At 33.0% G+C, this 20,503-nt stretch overlaps 4 protein-coding genes across 4 annotated transcripts; 2 read left to right on the top strand and 2 right to left on the bottom strand.

The window, feature by feature from the left end:
* Positions 1-498: 498 nt before the first annotated feature.
* LOC145750602 (ankyrin repeat domain-containing protein 66-like) lies at positions 499-3,230 on the bottom strand. Its single transcript, XM_082566672.1, has 6 exons — positions 2,938-3,230; positions 2,364-2,481; positions 2,176-2,286; positions 1,761-1,900; positions 1,433-1,657; positions 499-915 (listed from the first exon to the last, which is right to left on the bottom strand). Exons 1-5 carry the CDS (start codon positions 3,095-3,097, stop codon positions 1,467-1,469), a joined length of 720 nt encoding a protein of 239 aa, XP_082422798.1. The 5' UTR covers positions 3,098-3,230; the 3' UTR covers positions 499-915; positions 1,433-1,466.
* A 977-nt stretch (positions 3,231-4,207) lies between these two features.
* LOC145751005 (uncharacterized) lies at positions 4,208-8,040 on the top strand. The gene is made up of 8 exons (XM_082567073.1): positions 4,208-4,459; positions 4,645-4,744; positions 5,198-5,367; positions 5,593-5,700; positions 6,105-6,369; positions 6,514-6,566; positions 6,897-7,068; positions 7,256-8,040. The coding sequence occupies exons 1-8, from the start codon at positions 4,366-4,368 to the stop codon at positions 7,590-7,592; spliced, it is 1,299 nt and encodes a 432-aa protein (XP_082423199.1). The 5' UTR covers positions 4,208-4,365; the 3' UTR covers positions 7,593-8,040.
* An 824-nt stretch (positions 8,041-8,864) lies between these two features.
* Positions 8,865-14,245, bottom strand: LOC145749925 (cilia- and flagella-associated protein 52-like). The gene is made up of 12 exons (XM_082565809.1): positions 14,120-14,245; positions 13,408-13,549; positions 13,048-13,239; positions 12,543-12,737; positions 12,172-12,306; positions 11,762-11,946; positions 11,197-11,401; positions 10,645-10,812; positions 10,418-10,507; positions 10,081-10,224; positions 9,724-9,885; positions 8,865-9,355 (listed from the first exon to the last, which is right to left on the bottom strand). The coding sequence occupies exons 1-12, from the start codon at positions 14,203-14,205 to the stop codon at positions 9,209-9,211; spliced, it is 1,851 nt and encodes a 616-aa protein (XP_082421935.1). The 5' UTR covers positions 14,206-14,245; the 3' UTR covers positions 8,865-9,208.
* Positions 14,246-15,487: 1,242 nt separating this feature from the next.
* Positions 15,488-20,184, top strand: LOC145750943 (uncharacterized). The gene is made up of 10 exons (XM_082567014.1): positions 15,488-16,536; positions 16,614-16,831; positions 16,928-17,078; positions 17,168-17,244; positions 17,330-17,430; positions 17,520-17,722; positions 17,807-18,006; positions 18,094-18,130; positions 18,239-18,356; positions 18,603-20,184. The coding sequence occupies exons 1-10, from the start codon at positions 15,488-15,490 to the stop codon at positions 19,965-19,967; spliced, it is 3,519 nt and encodes a 1,172-aa protein (XP_082423140.1). The 3' UTR covers positions 19,968-20,184.
* The last annotated feature ends 319 nt before the right edge of the window (positions 20,185-20,503 follow it).

Raw genomic sequence — 20,503 nt, 5'->3', positions numbered from 1 at the left:
GAATTGCTCTGCCACAAGGCCGCCGCAAGACGGCGCAATGTACCCTGTTTACGTCACTAACCGAAAGTGAGTTTATTTGTTAGTGTGTTTCATTAATCATGGATTCATAGCTTTAGCAGAAAGGTTTTGGGTTCGAGCCGCACCAATGTCACACTATTCGCTTTTGGGCTATGCGTTTACAAATCGCTTAAACACGTCACAACAGCACACCCTTCCCCAATGAAAAAAGCATGTAGCTTCCAAAAACAACCTCTAATTTGTAAATAAACTCTACTTAAAGTCATTTTTATATATTATATTGATCTTATAGGCGAATCGGGCCAACTTGCTGGCGATTTTTCTGTAATTTGCGAAAAAGAATTCCCTTCAAAAACCGGAGCCTCGTGCGTTCAACAATCAGCAAAAAACAAACCATTTGTTACCAACGATGCGATCACTTCAACATTGTATGTATAAAAAAATATATTTATATATTCTTACCATAAGGTTTACATATCACAAGTGCTATACATGGCAAGTATAAAAATATAAATGTAATTTGGCATTGGAACGCCCTTAGGTTAGGCGTTAACTATATGTAATACATCCTAAAAAAGAAATTGGCAGGTCAATTATATACAAAATTCAAAAAGGCAAAACTTTATACTGGGTCCAAGTTATAAAAATTATTCAAAAATAGGACTTTAAAAATGGCAATGTATTTTAGAAGTCTGTTAGACTGTTTTACTGATATTCTTATATCAAAACACCCGCCCAGTCCAAGTAATCAGTTAGATAACGTTGAAGAAACCACGAATGATGCCATGAACAGACAACTTTACAATTTCGAGACTCTTACGCATGGATTCGGAATAAAAACTGTACTGAGTGGGTTGTCTGTGTTTCGAAATACGTTGGCTAGCCTGCTGGAGATACCTAAAGAATGATTGATAATGTTGGTATGGAATACGGGTTAAAATGTTCAATTTCATAAAGTTTTTATAAGTTGGAAAGCAAATCAATTTTCTTTTTTTCTGCAAGTTCTTTTTTAGATTTTTTAAGTTCCCATTTTCATTGTACATTGTGTTACAATATCACTTACTTATTTTTCCAGCAAAAAGTGGGCAACACTAATTGGAGTGGATAAAGGGAAGACAGGGAAGAAAGGGAAGCCCTAAAAGGAAAGAAAAAGGGGGCAAAAAGGAAAGCATTTTGCAGTCATTTTCAGTTAGCAGCGGAAATAGTCAATGCGTTCCCAAATGTTTTTCAGCAAAGAAAAATTTCGCTGCTAACTAAAAATGACTGCAAAATACTTTTCCCTAGGCCCCTCCTTTCCCCCCTTTAGTTACCCCTACCCTCCTATCTTCCCTTACTTCCCCCTTTTAGTGTTATCCCAAAAAAAGTTAAAGTTTTAGTTTTATATAGTAAGAAATAACTGGTTTGTATCAAATACCCCTAAATTTTCCATTTTTACTTCTATAAATACGTCATGACTTTTTGGGGCCTTGTTTTGTGGGTTTCCTGACCCCTCTTTTCGGGGTTAAAGCTCGGGTACTGCCTGCAGGTGACCCAGCGCGCCGTGCTCCCTGCTTGGGGTAGTGTCTTCCTTTGGGTCTCGCCTTTACCGATGACGTCATACTCCCTGTGATGCTCAGTGACGTCACGGTGCTGGCTATTTCTGTTCCAAAAATGTAAAATTGTTGATAAAAGGTGTGGTTAATTCATTAATAAAATTCTTCAAGATTTCGAGTTTTTGTATTTTTTTGAAGTTCTTATTTTACCTGCTAGTTCAAGGTCGGTGACGAACGCCTCTGGTGTTATATTGTTTCTATGGCACCATTCTCTGTCCTCGTCGTCATACGGTTCCGCTTCTCCGCTTAATTCCGACTTCCGCCGTTGGTCACGATATTCTTGTTCGGCTCTTAATTATTTAAAAATTACTTAAAAATTTGTTTTTTGTTTAAACTGTTGCCAAAAAAATACAGATTTTAATAACCCTTGGTTCTAAGTTTGATTCCCAGTTTCAGTAAACTTTGGAGCTCTATTAGCTTGGTCTGCTCGGTTTATAAAATGCGGAAGAGGACGGAATTTTTATACCTATTCCCCATCTTTCCTTGCGAAATCCGCCATTTTTCGCATTTTTTTAGTACTAGCTGTTTAAACTTCACATCTGTTATTAAATAAAACTTATCTTACATTTTTAGAAACTCGATAGTATCTTTATGAGCATATATTTCAGCAATTTTACGCGGGGTATCTCCAAATAAATCCTTTCTACCCATTGGTGCTTTGTAACTGTGCAATATCCTAAAAAACAACAAAAAAATGGGTTAAAATAGTAACAAAAAGCCCCAAAATTTGATGTTTTTGCCCCATTTACTTACCTGAGGATGTGCGTGCGCCCTCCCTCGGCGGCGAAGTGCGCAGGAGTCCATCCACTAGATGACCTCACTCCAGGGTGTGCGCCTTTATCCAGGAGTTTTCTCGTCATTTCGCCTTTGCCTAGCATACAAAAATTACATAAAAATATAACAGTATAACATAGCAAAAATGGGAGTAATTAACTGTTTAATGACACATTGAAAAATGCAGTCAATCAACAATACCAAAATGAAGTAAACGTAACTCTATACTAGGTCGAGGCACTGAAAAGTGCCCAAACGTTTCATCTCTTTACAATGGCTATTTTAAAAGGTTACGCTTACAATGATATTAAAATTAGGCATTAGCTAAATAGACTGTTGTAAGCTTCTAAAAAGAAAAAAGCAACTTGAGACTAACTGAAGAGGCGGAGTGTATTTATATAAGTGGATTTGGTGGTCATGGTATATTTAAAATCATGTATAGAAATCAGTCACGATGTAAAATTTAAACAAATAACTTGGTAATTTCTATACCCCCCATTAGTAGATTTTAAATTTTAAAATGCCTGAAAATTAACATCATAACTTTATTAACCTTTTATACAGCACCAATGCAAAGGTGCTCTTTCCTCCCAGTCAGGGTCTTTATAATCAATAAAATCATTTCGTCCAAACGATAAAATTTCTTGCAGCAAATCTTCGTCACCGACAGCACAAATCTCATGCAATTCAGAGTGTTTCAAATCCTGACTCATAACTCAAAGTATTCCAAACTTTAGTAGTTTTTTGAAGCTAAGTTTCGCTAAGCTATTAACTCTACTACTCTAGTATCGATTTTAAAGCTTGGTTGTTATTTGTACAGCGAACAAGATCGTATATTGACTTAAGAAAGTGTTTAAACTGCTAGCTGAACCGCGACTGACTTTTGTAGCCTTTTTTCAGTACATTTTATAACACAGCCCTTTTATTCAACATTCAATTGTTATAGTGATCTAACAACACAATTGAATAATAACATAGAAATGTTAATAAATTCAGACTTTTTGTTTGGATTTCAATAGCGGTGTGCCCTTTTTTTGTTAAATTGAAATCGTTTGTTGACTTTAGGTGTTGTGTGTTGAGTACTTTGCCCTCCCTTTAATTAGTTAGTTTAATTTACTTTCCGTTTTCAATTTCCATTCAAATAGTAATAGTTCATTCAATACATAAAGCAAATAGCTAAATTTGATATTGAAAATCAATAAGAAATTTAATTAACTTCCTGACAACAAATGCATGGTTACAAAGGTATCAATATCTTATCTTATTAAGGGTTTTGCGTTTACATTTCTTTCAGATTTAAAAACAATATTTACGCAAACCAAACCACGTGTCGTAATTATTTAAAGTTGTCCACTAATATTGGTTTGACGTCACAAAAAATGACGTAATTTTAAAGTTGTTTAATAAATTAATTTGACCTATGGTAACAGTTAGGGTAATTAAGTAACGTTAACTTGTAGCCTTAGTAAATCGTTTTAATTATTTTACAATAATATTAAATATAGTTTTATTACTTTAGCAATTAAATTTATAATTTAATTAATTGTTTAATGGCAAAATGCAATTAATTTAACATTTATAACCTAAAATATTGTAATAAAAACATATATTTAAAAGCAAATTTGACCTACTTATTATACAAAAACCACATGTAAGATATGAAGGAGATTTTATCGGCCATATTAAAGTTGCTTGACTAGTTTTATGTTTTAGACTTTTATAAATATTATCAATTCAGATAAATTGCCGTAGGGCATTCGGATTGAGATTATTTGTATAACAAAGTCTTCTGCTACTAAGATTAGTATTTGAGACACGTTATAATCCGTAGGTGGAGAGTACACATACTTTAAGTAGGTGGAGAGTACACATACTTTAAAGTACCAAGCTTTTGCAAAAGAAGTTGCTTTAGATGAGTTGTGTATATTTTAAATGGTTTAAAAGCCATAGAAGTTAGTTTAAAAACGCAAATTTGTATAATATGAGGTTAAATAGACGGCTACATAAACATATTTTTCTTATTTTTGGATATATTTTTCTACAAAAAGTAGAGCTTTTAAACGCATTATCAACTAGTAAGTGTAAATCCATAGTAACGTTTTTTTAAATTAGGAATTTTACAGTACTTATAAAACAGTAAATCAATGAAAATACAATAAAACAGTATAATATTAACTGCTACAAATACTACTATAATAAAAAACAGTGACTAAGTTATGGTTTTTAGTTTACTAATATAAATAAAGTATTTTATGATTAGGTTGTCAGGCAACTACACTTCAAGCTACAAAACAATGGAGAACTTTAGAAAGTCCTTATTATCCGAACAAATTTAATGCACAAACTCAATGCATATGGACGTAAGTTTAAGCAATTTACAGGCTTATATAATACCTATAAACATAGTGATATATTTTTTTTATATCTATATCGTCGATGTGGAAAGGTCGACTTCACGACCTAAACATGGAATAACATCAGTTACCCCGTCCCAGTCTCGAGTTGGCTTTGGCAGTTCGGGATGTTATAAATTATAATTGCTCACTAAGCATAAACTGTTAATTAACAGTTAGCTCAGCAGGTGTTAATACCGTTTATATCACTTTGCTTAAGGGCACTACAGTATGAGAGCAGTGAGGATCAAACCCAGGACTTCAGTGAGCGCCATAGTTGTAATAAATTAAACAAGTTGGCAAAGGTATCAAGTAACTATCTTAAGTGTGCCAGCCTACCCCATGCTTAGACTGTACAGTTGGCCTTCTTACATAAAGAAAATTAATTTGAAAAACTTGTAATATTGTTATTATACTTAGAATCGAAGCCCCTAGTGGATACCGTGTTAAAATTCGATTTCTTGCTTTTTACTTGATCGGGTCAACTTCTTGTTCGAGACAATATTTAAGGTTCGTGGACTTATTTACTTCATTGCAAGATGGACCTTACTGTGGGAACACATTTCCATTCAATTCTCTTATTACTACAGGTAGGTTTTCTTATGCCTTAGTTATTAAGTTCGAGCCCTGTTGGTGGCCGTTTTGCTATTACAAAGGGTTTTTATAAAGATTAATAATAAAATACTGGTTATTAAGTTCTTCACAATCTAATATACAAAATTGGAAAATTTTAATCTGTTTAAGATAGATTATATCAACCGTATATTTATATTAAACAACATTGTATAGGCTTAAAATATTTCTCTATATTTTAGGACGACGTCTTCGCATTGAACTAGAATCTAATGCAGTCGGTTTATTTCAAATTTACAAAGGGTTTAAACTTCAATATACAACAACAGTGGAACTACCTTCAGAAAGAGGTTAGCATTAGAAATAAAGTAGGCCAACATAAACTAGCCTTGTGCGACCAATAAAAACTGGCTTCATCCGTTTTTATTGTAGTGTTTCCAACACCCTTTTCTTTATTATAACAGACATTTAGTAAGTTATATATATTTGTATATCCTCGATGTAAGAAGGTCGACTTCACGACCTATCTTAGAATATTATACACTATAATTGTCTGATAATTGAGCTACTAATTAAGTGCTGGCTCAACAGGAGTTTCTCCGTTAGTGGTGCATTACTCAAGGGCGCTACAGCATTTAGGGATCGTTAAGGGATATAAAACATGGGTGTTTGGGTCAAAAGAGTTTTTATAAAGGGGTAACTTCATTGAAACTTATAAAAAAATGCAGGTTCATAATTTTTCTTTTTGTTTTAGTTCGAGACAGTGGCGGCGCATGGCGAAGTTACTCAACCGTAGCTCGTGGTGCTTCCCCTGTGAGGGTGACCTTACCCCCTCAGACGACGACGACCTTGTCGACACGTGACCCCAGCGAGATTGACGTCAACAATAACGCCGAGATTGACGCGATCAACCGCCAAAAAAATAACAACGAACAAGATCAGAATGTTAAGAACAATCAGATTAACAACAACAATAATTTTGTTAATAATCTTAACAACTATAAGCCCACGACAACAAGGTAAAAATACCAAATTAATAGCTTACTTCAAGTTTTAGAATACTTTTGAAACCTTTGCTTTTTAACTAAAATAACATGACCAAATTGTAAAGCAATAAATTTAAGGTTTTTAGCAATTAAATCAGTATTTATTTTTACTTTCAGACCTAAGAAAACTAATCCAGCAAACCGATTTCGGCCCCGTCCAACGCTTAACAGTAAGTTTTTTTAATAATTATTTATCCTTGATATTATAAGGTCGAATTCTTGACCAAAACATAAAGTCCCATAAGTTACCCCAACCCAGTATTAAGTTGCCTTTGGCAGTTTGGAATATGATACATAATAATTGCTAAAAATTAATGTGGTAATAGTTGTTGGCTTAGCAGGTATTTATAGCGTTTATAGCGCCTTACTCAAGGGCGCTACAACATGAAAGTAGTGGAGATCGAACCAAGGACCTTTCGTAATGTAGCCAATTGTTCTGACCACTTGTAAATACACTTAAATCAAATACATAAAATCTAAACCTCCTTTCTTAATTTTAGGACCGTCTCTTTCCCCACCCCGCGTTATATATGTTCCAAATCCTTCCGACAAATCCAAAGGAGATAAAAAAGCGACTGGTTTGTCTTCTGGGGCGATCGCAGCTATTGCAATATGTGGTGTGATAGTTCTAGTTGTTATATTCATGCTGATATTTCGATTTTTCTTAATGAGGTAAGTTTAGTTAAAGGTTTATACATCTTATATTTTAGATCATATTTATAGGCGCCAGTTATAACTTCTGTTGCTAAAAATGGCGGGAATTTATACTATAAATGTAAAATTCATTACTAAAACCCCTTTTTCTAAAGCTACAGTCTTTGTAAATTATTGTTTATCACAACTTTATGTCTTTTTAAAGAAACAAGAACGAAAAATCACGAAAATCAAAACGTAAAACTCGCCGAAGTCACCAACGGCCATCCAGCAGGACCAGGCCTCACACATTAAGCGAAACATCGTATTCTAATAATGATAACTACCATAAACACGACCCCAATAAATACAGACATTTACCTGGTAATGTAAATAAACCACCTACTAAACCTCATCTCAGCAGCAGGCCTAAAACTCATAAAAAAACTAACAGACATAAACATCAACCGGCAGCGTGGTCTGGTGGTATGAACACTTGCTACACCACACATGATGTCGTATGTTCGATCACCACTGATTCGGGAGGCTGTGGCGGCGAATAATGCGCTATAAACGGTATTAACTCCTGCTGAGCCAGCACTTAATCAGCAGCATAATTATCGGGCAATTATAATCCATAATATCCCAAACTGCCACATGCAAATCGAGACTGGGTCGGGGTAACTTATGTTACTCTATGTTTAAGTCGCGCATTCGACTTTCCCACACTGAGAATAAAGGTATAAACAAAAAAAACATAGGCCAAAAAGAGGGCCATATTAAACTGATTGTTATTTATAATCATGGCCTGTTACCTCATAAGTACAAACGTATCAGGTTTTATATCTGAGTTTTGTTAGTTAGGCCCTAGGGCTATATACAAAGTGTAAGCAATATTTCAATGCATTTTAAGGGTTTAAAATTCATGCTTAAGCTTGTTTAATACATTAAAAATTAAGTACAATGAGAATTGAAAGATGTTTTTGTAAATTTTGCCATTCTTCTTGCTATGATTTCTGCACTTTGTAATAAAAATTCAATTTTAAAATTATTAAAACTAATTGTTATGTAAAGTTACGTTTAATTATTTTTAATGAAAAACAAATACATGTTTTGTAGAATTACAATTTTTTATTTTGATTTTTGCCTGTTGCGCAATATTGTTTCTTATAGAAGAGAAGCTAGCGCTTCAAAAATTTTTGCTTTTTGCTTTAAGTGTGGATTTTAAAAACGTTTTTTTCTTGCATTTGTTAAGCTAGGTTAATCATTGGTATGCTTGGTTAAAGAAGTCAGTAAAAAAGTATTTTTAAATATTGTAAAGAAAGAGTTTAGTTTAAAAAGTAAAAAACAAGACTGCCAAATGTAAATCAAAAGATAGTGGACAATCTACATGATTTAAGGTTAGTAAATGACTTAATTGTATAAGTGCTTTTTTTTATCTAAATGCATATTTAAATAGTAACTTGAAATTGTAATATGGTCGCAACTTTTGAACTATTGCACACCACAACCTGAGATTTTTAAATTATTTTTTAAGCTAAAATGTTTGCATTGTTTTGTCAATCACTACTACATCGGACAACTTTAATGCAAAATCTTGCCGTCCTTAGTTAGGGATATATTTTTAAACAGCGCATAAAGCTTTATTTTAGAGTGCGCACATGAATAAAAGTGCTGTTCGTAATATGGTCGCAAATTAAAATATTGCGCACTACAACCGGAGGTTTGATAATATGTTTTTACTAGTACTGTTATTTTCACAGCCATTATCAGTCTATACTAAATCATAATGCAATGATGTACAATAATATATAACGTATTTTTTATACCAAATAAATTTAACATTTTAAATAAGGCAATAGTTATACTACAAAACTAAAATTTTTTTCTTACAGTAATGTATTTTACCTGCCCAATTTAACCTAATATTACTTTTGTAAAATCTTATGTGAAATAGCAACGTTACTTAAAATAGTTGTATTTAGAAACAGCATAAAATACTATACAAGAAAGAGTACACAAAGTAATAAAAACGTTAATAAGTGAACAGTAAAACCAAAATAATTTTTCGCAAACGCGCACGTAAAATTCGCGTAAAAACTATCACCCAAAACTTTACAAAAAAATATTTATTGAAAATTTACAAAACATAAAACTCAGTGAATATAGAATATATTTTTTAGCATGGATATCTCCAGATAAGGATAGCACCATCACTGCTTACACTAATTACATATTCAAGGTTAGGGCACATTTTCAATCTCTTAATGCTACCACTGTGGCCAGTACCAAGGGCAATAACAGCTCCATCATTATAGTCCCATACCTAAAAAAGGGCGATTTTTTACCAAGAAATTTTTGGTATATTATTTTGTCATATTTTCACAGAAAATTTTTATTTTTTATTTTTATCGTCGATGTGGGAAGGTCGACTTTACAATTAAAACATAGAGTAACATTAGTTACCCCGACCCAGCCTCAAGTCGCCTTTGGTGGGATATTATAAATCGTATTTGCTTGATATTTAAACTGCTGATTAAGTGTTGGCTCAGCAGAAGTTTATACTGTTTATAGTGCCTTACTTAAGGGCGCTACAGCATAAGATTAGTGAGGATTAAACCCAGGACCTCGTGTAGTGAAGTCAAGTGTTCTAACCACTACACCCTGCTGCTGCTGGTCTATATAAAATCTTACCTTGACAAGTTTATCGTCGCCTCCAGTCACAAGTTGTTTTCCACCTGGCGAGATGTCCATTCCATTGATGGAACCCGATTTTGAGGCTTCCACCTCGCGGATTTGCGATCCGTCGAAAGTGTCCCAGTACGCCACCTTGCGGTCAGTGCCAGAAGTAATAATCTTAAGATAAATGTAGTAAAAATGATAAAAATTGGTTTTAAAAGTTATCTAATTGCCCTTGTTAGGCAGAAAAAATAAACTGCTCCAAATTAAAATTTTACCCCATTCCAGTATGTTACAATAATACCTTTATGAATATAACAACATTTTGAGACACTAGTTATCATTTTTTTATTTCTTTATTCTACTATTCACCTGAAAGCTCTCTGGATGATAACATACACACTGGAACAAGGTGTTAGAGAGAACCATTTGCTTACGAACAAACCTCTTGAAATCCCAAATAATACAAGTTCCATCAGAAGAGGCAGTCACACATTCCAAGTTATTTTTGCCAACCTGTCAATCAAAGTCAATAAAACGTGAAATATTAGTTGCACAAAAGGCCAAAATTGTAGTTGTTTAATCCTTTGCATTCTTATTGGCTGCATGGCCATTTAAAGGTAAAGGCTGGCATCTTAGTTGAAAGGGGTTTAAATAGAATACTAAAATTTATCTACCTTAAAGTTAATATATAAAGATATGTATTTACTTTAATGCAAGTGACAGTTGATTTGTGTTCTTTCATGGCCTCCTTTAAAGTCTGGGTCAATGGATTCGTGGTAATATCCCAAACACGAACCTAAACAGATTAGAAAATTATACTTAAAAAACACTTACAAAAGCGAGCAAGGGTTAGAGGCAATCTAGCCAATGATAGATTATTGCAAGGTTAGATTAGTTAAAAAAGATAAAGAAAATCAAGAAAATATATTTTACCTGACCCTCACCACCGCCCGAGATAATTCTGTTGCAGTCGGTTGTCATAGCAATAGCAGTCACACCAGAGTTATGAGCGTTGTTGATAACATAATATAGTTTCCCAGTTTCTGGAAGAAACGCCCGGATCTTACCATCATCCCATGCAGTAATCAGACTTTTGCCATCCTAAAAAGCAAAAATTTTTGTTGTTTCAATAAGTAAAATAAAAAGGAACATTATATTTGTTTATTAACAATGTGGAAAGAATAACTTCTCAGCCTAAAACATATAGTAACATCCATTACCCCGACTTAGTCTCAAGTTGCCTTTAATAGTTTGAGATTATTATGGATTATAATTGCCTGAAAGTTAAACTGCTAATTAAGTGTTGGCTCAGCAGGAGTTAATACTGTTTATAGCGCCTTACTTAAAGGTGTAACAGCATAAGAGCAGTGGGGATCGAACCCAGGACCTTACGTCGCAAAGCCAATTGTTTTGACCACTACACCAAGCCAACAAGTAAACTAGTCGAAATTACATAACACATTACATAAAATACTTAAAGATTACCTGCATAAACTCAATAGCATGACACTTCATGTTTGGAATAGTAATCCTTAACAATTCCCTGGAAGTACAAGTATGCCACACTCTAATATCACTTCCAGAACAGGTGGCAAATAACTCAGAACAACCAGCAGGAAAAGCAACATCGAGGACTGGTTGATAATGAGCAGACATAATCAGTTGGTGCTCAAAGTCAGTAAACGCAAATCTAAAATTAAAGCAAAATAAATGAAAAAAACTTTATAAAAAATTGTCTTTATTTAAAATCTTTGTTTTAAGTTAGTTATATTGCCAAAAAAATGAAAATTAAATTTAACTGTTAATGTAAATTTAAAATTAACAACAGGTTTTAAAGGAAAATGTAAAATACAATAGAATCCTAAAAAAGGCCAAAATTTTTTTCGGAATTTCTTGCCTTAAAAACTTTATTTTATGTTTATACACAGTTAGTTTATACAAAAAAACACACAAGCATTCTATAGTAAAATATACATTAATCATATTGTAAAATAAACCTAATCTTTACAACTTAAACATTATCAGAAAATACTTTTTGCTTAAAATGTACCTGAATATTTGTGACATTTTGGTGCCCACATAAAACTGATGGCCCTCCCCTCTCAAAGCAATAGAGGTAACCGCCCCCTTGACCTGCTTAGATGGTTTTGCAAGGTTGTATTTCTCATTATTTCCTCGCACAAGTGCAACCGTACCATCACCTGCTCCAATAAGAATGTCACCAGTGCCTAAAATCTAAACCAAAATTTAAAAAAAGTTAAGGCAAATTCTAGCAAAAAAAAACAGTAGGATTGTAGGCTAAATTATTCTGTAGTTAAAATACGTAAAAACAACTTTTTTGTTTATTAAATTTAATTTTTAGACACTAAACCTATTTAAAATATGTTAAAACAGCTTTTTTCCTAAACATACTTTAAATTATGTGATAAATATTATTATATATACAAAGCAAATTTTTACTTTCATGTCTGCAATTCCTTGACTAAACTTTCCCTTAGCTGGTCCATAGTTGGCAACTAACTTGGTTTTCATGTTAATCTTCAAGATATCTCCACTTGTAGTTCCGCAGTAGAAATATTGATCATTTTCATCAACCTGTTTGACATTTAAATATTCGAATTTTAGCTCGTTTAATTATAGGAATGATAGCCTACCCTACAGTTGGGATTTTAATTGTCACAGTACTAATATTTTCCTGCAATAATTTACCCATGCACCACATAAGGCATTTTTATATATTTTGTAGGCCTATAAATTGAACATGCATGGGTGTTATGTCATTATAAGTTTTTTTAAATCTTTAACTTCGAACAGTTTTGATGTTAACTAACCTCGACACACTTAACAATTCGTTTTAATTGTCCCATGTTACATTCTAACGGTCTAATCTTTCTATTAGGAAGATCGAGCTCCCATACTCGAAGTGTTCCATCACCAGCCGTCACAAATATGTTATCACTGTTGCTCGCATATTTAACTGTGAAAGTTGTACCAGCAGATTTCACAGCAGCAGGAGAACCACAAACCTTTATTGGTGGAAATTTAGGATTTAAGAAAGGTTAGTTAAAATTTCTAATTAAATTAAATATTAAAAATTGCAATTTTGCTAAAAACTGCTAATAAAATTATTTTTAACTAAGAAAAATTAGTTTTTTAAAATAGGGTTATTGTAAAACATTAAATATTAATAACGCAATTTCAGTATTTTGAGAGAAATGCATTAAAATTCGGTATAATTTTTTAATAATTTAGTTATATAAAGCTTAACATACTCCTGCACTGGCAATTTGTCATCAAAAAATATTAAAACTTTAAATTCTTTAAAATATTGATTACCGCTTGCGCTGTATCTAAATTCCACACAACAACCGAGCCATCGTCCTGGCCTCCCAGCGAAACTAAATAAAGTTCATTGGGGGAAAAAGCCAAAGCCTCCACCTTTACTTTGTGCAAAGTAAGTCGGTATAAAAGACACCGCCTTTCGTAATCCCAGACTATTATATCAGCTTTAAAACCCATGTGTGTAACCTAATTAAAAAAATAGGGGTTAGTTTTTAATAAATTTAAGGGTCGGCCAAAAAGCAATTCACTTTGTGAATTTTTTTAGCATTTAACATTAAAAAATTGCTATGTTTTTTGTTTTAAAATGCTTAAAAAAGCAAAAAATATAATGTAGAAAAATATCAAGGTCCCTACTTGTCCCGATGCCAGATATTTTCCACTTTTTGAAACAGTGAGACAAGAAACATTGTTAGTATGCCCGGTTAAAAATTCTTGTCGGTTTGTGTTCAGGTTCCTTATGATAACTGTGCTACCCAGTGGGTATATCATATGCTCACTGTTAATTAACAAAGTATATATATTAAGATTTGAAATTTACAGGTTTTTTTGTTAAAGTGTTTATGTAAAAATCCTACTGTAAGGCTACTTTATTAATTTAAAAATTGGCTAGTTCATTTTTATGCTTATATTAAAATTCAAAAAAAAAAAACCTTTGCGGCACTAAAAATGCAATATTTTATTTTTTTTTTTTGATTTATATTTATTCTCGATGTGGGAAAGTCGAATGCGCGACTTAAACATAGAGTAACATCGGTTACTCCGACCCAGTCTCGAGTTGCCTGTAGCAGTTTGGGATATTATAGATTATAATAGCCCGATAATTATGCTGCTGATTAAGTGCTGGCTCAGCAGGAGTTCGTACTGTTTATATCGCCTTACTCAAGGGCGCTACAGCATGAGATCAGTGGGGATTAAGCCCACGACGTCATGTGTGGTGTAGCAAGTGTTCTGACCACTACACCACGCTGCCGGTATATATATATACAGGTAATAAATAGTTAATATACAAGATTTCATGATAAATAATAACTGTTTAGCTTGTATTTATAGTAAAGTTATATCTTACGTGTCTGGGTGAATAATGAGACCACAATTCACATTTCCATTAAAACCAATTGTTGAAAGAAGGTCTAATTGTGGAATTTCGTCCATTTTTATTCGTTTTTTATGTTAAACCTAAATTTAAATCCCTATAATAAGAATAATAAATAAATTTATGATCTACAATAATAGCCTTAGTCGCTAGCTAACTTAACTACATCGCCAAACCGTTAAAATTAAATTAAAATTTGTTAAAGGCTGAAAAGTAAACGCGTTTGACGTTTTTGTATTTACCAATGCTATACAAAAATTCAAGTATCTTATTGCAGCTAATGGTTACGAATATTTTACAGTAAAAACACTGCTAAAGTCTTTTGTTTAAGACCTTGGCAGCAATTTCACAAAATTTCTTTTTCAAAACAGCTTCGCTCTGTGCTTAGTTTCCATAACAACAAACACTACGTTTAAAATGGTTGCTAGTATTTACGTAGAGGGCGCTCGTTTTAAGTTGTCCCCGCTAAATAGTATGTCGATTATAAACGTTAAATTTATATTGTTGTTGGATAAGGATTATAAATTTACTTGTATTTCGAAAACATGTTCTTTTAAAAAATAACCAAGCCTAAAATTTCAAAATACATATTTTAAATAATATAGACTAAGTAGTGGGCGTTTTGAAGAAAAAAATGACAGCATTTGGTAAATTAAGCAATCAAAATTATAACGTTTAAAAATTAACGAACTATGCTAAACATGTCATTTTAAGTACATAATGTTAACAAATTTTCGGTAATTACTTCTATTCGGTTATTGGGCATGAACTGTTCTTAAAGTGATCATTGAAACAATAAATTCCTCAAAAACAAGGGCACTCAGGAAGAAGGGTACTACAGTATTGTTAAACGCAATAATATCAGTTGTTCGGAACGATTAGAAGTTGTAAGGAATTGTGTATTGTGCAAATAAGGTTAAAAGAGCAGCAAAAATATACCTTGCAAAAAATGGAAAGACAAAGGGTTTATTTAAGATTTAGTGGTAGTTACCAGTCGCTTATAGAATATACATTAACGAAAAAAAAGCTATATGTATAGCCTTACATGTTTTAAAAATGTTTCGCCGATTTTGGCGGGTTAAATAATAGATTAAATTTTCCCTTAAAGTTAGGAGATAAAAATCGATAGCTGAAGCATGCTCAGTTGATTCTCTCAGGCACTTGGATTAGTGCTTTATGTTCGCTATTAGTCCCCAATTGACACAAACACAACTACTTTTATTACCGGGCTTTTGCAGCATCTGCTTCTGATTGTTTTTACCAAATTATCATATATTTAAATTTTAGCACAAATTTTGGACAAGTAATTAGATTTATAAGATAGTTTAAAACAAAACAAAGATGGCGTTTTATTCAACAAAAGACGGAGACTATGGATTTTTAACTGGTGTACAAAATACTAAACTTGAACTGAAGGAAAGAGTTGATCCAAACTTAAGACATTCGTTAGACAATTTTAACCGAAAATTTTCTAACCAAAATAATGACATGGACTTTGAGGCAAACAAATGTGATGGGAAAGAAAAAACAAATAAAAAACAAGAAAAATTAACTCGAAAAAAGTCTTGGTGGAAATCAATGTTTACATTTCAGAAAAAAAGAAAAAATGAAGACCTACAAAACTCGACCTTACTTCGGCATAAATCCGATGCTGGCGTTCTTGGTAAATCAATTTTAAGACAAGACAGAGATCGAAAATATAAAAGTATGTTAGTTGATGACAGTATTATTGTTTATGAAGGTCTGGATTTCGATCTAACAAGCAGTAACTCAAAAATAAACAACCAATTTAATGATCAAATACAATGTAATGATGAACAACATCAAGGCATTCCGTTAGCTAAAAGATCTGCATCATTGGATTTCTTAGACCGTATGAAATCGGGAAATACGAATACGACACTGCGCAGAAAAAACTCTAACGTAACATTCACTGAAAATGCATCAAATAACATTCACCCAAATATTGAAAATAAGCATAGTACTTTATCATCATCAAAGGTATCTTCTAACTCTCTTAGAACTACTAAAAATATACCGACTAAACCACCAAGGCAGGTTAAACTCAACATAGACGGTAAACAAAAACATTCAAAACACCAAAAGCATGTTTCTTTGGAAGATCTACTTACTAATAAAACTAATTCAGAAGAAATGAAACCAATTAGACGTTCAATGTCTATGACTCTGTTAAGAAAACCATTCCGAAAAAAGAAAAAGCAAATATCAACCAACCAGAACGATTATTATAATAAAAGCAAAACTCTTTCAGATAAAAACAACGACAAGACATTTGTCGATAAGAGTACGGGTCGTGTCATAAATGTCTATGAGAAATATCCAAGAACGAAAGTTGAGCAAAAGAAAGTACTAGTGCACATTAATACAAGGTTAGTGTGAAATTGTAAACAACAAGCAATGTAAGTATTAACCCCTGTTTTACTTGTATAAACTTTTGTTTTTTTAGGGAAGAAATCCCTGTTGAAAATGGCATTCCTCAATGGGATGCAGGGTCATACCAATACGCTTCTACATCAAGATATAGACTTAGTCAATCAAATGATGAACTTAATCCAACGAGTTTAGAAACCAAACCAAAACAAGTTTACAAAGAGTCGTCTTTTGTTGGAAATTACGAATCACAGATGCCAAAAAAGGAAGTCAAGAATAGTGATATCTCAAAGAGTAAGACTTTAAACCAAAAAATTTTATAACAAATCTCATTGAAAAAGCTATTATTTTTTATTTCGGTTATTTAATCATGCAAATTTGTATTTGTAGGGACGGCAGAAAAGTTGACTGACTCAAAGAGTAAAAAAAACTCACACAAAGATTTGGATATTTTATTATTAGATGCTGAACCCACTAACAGAGAGTTACATTGTGGTACTAAATCTATAATCAAGGCTATGGTTCATACAGATGGAAATAGGTAACGACACATCTTAAAATACCTTTAATTAACCTAACCTTAAAAATTGTATCTTTAAAAATTAAATATTTTTAATGTTTTAATTGCAGATCTTTTTCAAAATCTGAAGCAAAAGATTTAATAACACAAAGCAATGACAACTCTTTGAATAAAACTTTAAGCAGTGGTAGATTATAATATTGACTTTCAATAAACCAACAACGTACATAGCTGTTAAAGTCAAATAATATACGTTTATTTGTATATTTTAGAGTCGTCAAACAATACTAAAAATGGCACTAAAGTATCAGCATCTTGCGAAGATGTTTCGTTTGGAAGATCTTTTATTCTTACAGGGGTAGCCTCAGATAAGGTAATGTAGCAATTAAATAAGCAATTAAACACACCATTCTTATTCTTAATTAGTGTATTTTGTTGTAGTTATAACTTGTCTCTTTTTAGGTACCTGACTTAATATCGCGTAAGCACTCTTACCTTGCCACGTCATCGCCTGTACGTCATATGGCCCAGTGCTTACGTCAGGCTAGCATATCGGGAAAGCCCCTTAAAATCTCTCCAAACCGAACTAAATTAAATATGGATCAGGAAAATAAAAATGAAACAAGAATGTCAGAAAATTTAAACGAGATAAACAAAATTAAAAGGTATATACAAGTCAATGATGTTGATAAGTATATATAACATTAATATATAATGTCCTATTCTTTTAACGTTTTTTTGTTTTGAAGCTGTAGCAAGCAGCCTACAAATGCGATCGCTAAAAAGGCCAGAGACATTGAAAATAGTCACGTGACTTATCCCAAACGTCACGTGACTTTTGACAAGGAGTATCCACCTCAACACAGACGTTGCTATAGCGACTCAGATTTGTCGTCTTCGTTCAGCATGAGTCCAATGAAACTGAACAATAAATACAAAAGCAGAAATGGTAAGTTTAAAATATTTTATGATAATATTAGGATATATTAATCTAATGTGTTAAGTTTTATTTTTTAAATGGTATTTTTGTTTCTAGAATCTTCAGGTCAAGAGCATGGAAAACGGCTATTTAGGTAAACATGTAAAAAACATTAAACTTTAAATTAATTAAAGTTATTTTAGCAATGGTATACTAAGGCTTCAAATAGTAGATATTTAACATTTACAAATATTATTCTTAGAAGCAGAAGTGCTCGAACTGACAGGCTTTTATATCGCATGAAAACTAGATTACATCGGTTGGAAAAATTGCGCGATAAATCTACAAATCAGTTACTATTTCAAGACAGCAAACCAAAGGTAGCGATTGCAAAAGATTATATGTAAATATAACTTAATTTAGGTTCTAAATACACCTTTATTTAAAAATATTGGCAATGCGTTTGGGTGCTTACGTCACTGGGCATCACATCACGATACCCTAGGTTTGATTCCCACTGCTTCTAAGTGAAAGCATCTTTAACGTTAATCTTTATTTGGGCTGTAAAGTTTAATTTTTAACAAATATATTTTATCGTTATTTATGTGACTTTTTGTTTTTTTTAGGTGACAAGCATTGAGCAATTAAGCAACAAAACAAATATTTCAACTTCAAATGACCAATTGCCACTAGCTGGCAGTCGTACGACACTTCATGACGTCAGAAAATCTGAATCCGAAAAATTCAAAAAGTTTCGGCAATGGAAAGAAGTCCAACTGCCTGGTACTAACTCAGCGACGACATCTTTAAGTAAATTTAAGAAGTTAATAGATACCAGAGTTGCTCAATACAACAAAGAAATTGACGGTAACTTCGATAAAACTAAAGCCATCTTACCTTCAATACCGTTTTATGAGAATATTTGGCCGTCTAATAACAATTTGAAAGAGGACAAAGTTGCCAGCATAAAATCGCATGTAAGAACTTTGGATCCTAAACTTGAAGTGCATCAGAATTCAAATGACAAACCTTTATTAATTAAAACTCAAAATGTTTCATGTGCTCTGAATACTGATACAGGTAAAAATATAGGCAACAATCAAGTCAATAAGGTTTTACACAGTCCGGTCGAAATAAAAGAGGTTAAATTTAACCTCCGCAAGACGTCGCTAGGGAGCAGTCAAAATGACTTTGTTACTCAAATCAACGATACTCAAAATGGGAGAATTAACGAAGCTGTTATGGAGGCAGACGACATTTTCCTATCTAGCACACCAGTTAAAAATTATGCTAAATACGCTCAAGTGGCTTTAGAACGTAAACCAAGTGTAAATATAAACACTAAACCTACAACTTCCAATCAAAATGTGTCGATCTCTCCTAGGTTCGTTACCTCACATTCAACTAACAGTGACTCTGAATCTTTGTCACCTAACCCTAGTTTAATGCCGAACGCTTCAGATTTTTTTCTAAGGTCCCTTCTCGAGCAGCAAGAAGAAATTAAACAAACCATGCTCTCTGAAATGATGAAGATTCGGACGAAATACAACGAGGTCTGCACGGAGGTGATTAACGCTGAAGAAGAAGCTCAAACTAGCTTCAATGACTGGAAGAAAGAGATGAGATTCCACTGGGATGCCGGTTGGCATAGCGACGACGAGAGGTCTTCTGAGAGCGACGCGAACTCACAGAAAACCTTAACACGTGGTAGCAGCGCCGGTGCATCATCTAGCGACGAAACAATTACAAACTTATGCGACGCAGACTTAGAAGACGGCTACGCTACGATGTCTTCAAATGACAGCACGGTAGCTAACTACGGGAGCATTGTGCGGCCTAAAGAGTTAACCCCGCGTCAGTTTATTACTAGTAAATGGGTCGAATCGAACTTGGAGAAACGAAAACCTGTTGAATATGTAATTCCATGTAATTTATCCATAGAAGATGGAAGTAATTTTATGGAATGGGATTGTGAAGAAACAGATTTATAAATGCTAAAAACCCAATGAAAAACACACAAAAAATCTTCTACATTTTCATTTTAGTTTCTTTGCGTTAGCAATCATATATACTTTGGATACCAGAAGCGTGGTATAGTGGTTAGAACACTTGGCTTTACTACATGAGGTCCTGGGTTTGATCTCCACTGCTCTTATGCTGTAGCGCTTTTAAGTAAGGGGCTATAAACGTTATGAACTCCTGCTGGGCCAGCACTTAATTAGCAGATTAAATACCAGGCAATTATAATCTATTAATATCCCAAACTGCTAAAGGCAACTCGAGACTGGGTCGAACTAACTAATGTTACTCTATGTTTTAGTCATAAAGTTAACCTTTCTACACCAAGGACAAATAAATGTAAAAAAGACTTAAAAATGTTTTTTAAGCCTCTTCTTATATAGAGAATGTTTAAAAAAAGCACACCAACAAATTTTCATTATTTGTGTTTATTTACAAGATTAGTTCAAAAAAAGAAAGTATTTACAAAAAATATTATGTACATATTGCACTTTTCCAATATGGTAGT

Source organism: Corella eumyota, chromosome 4 (genome assembly GCF_963082875.1).
Source record: "Corella eumyota chromosome 4, kaCorEumy4.1, whole genome shotgun sequence".
NCBI lineage: Eukaryota > Metazoa > Chordata > Ascidiacea > Phlebobranchia > Corellidae > Corella > Corella eumyota.
This window is presented reverse-complemented; position numbering and strand designations above follow the sequence as displayed.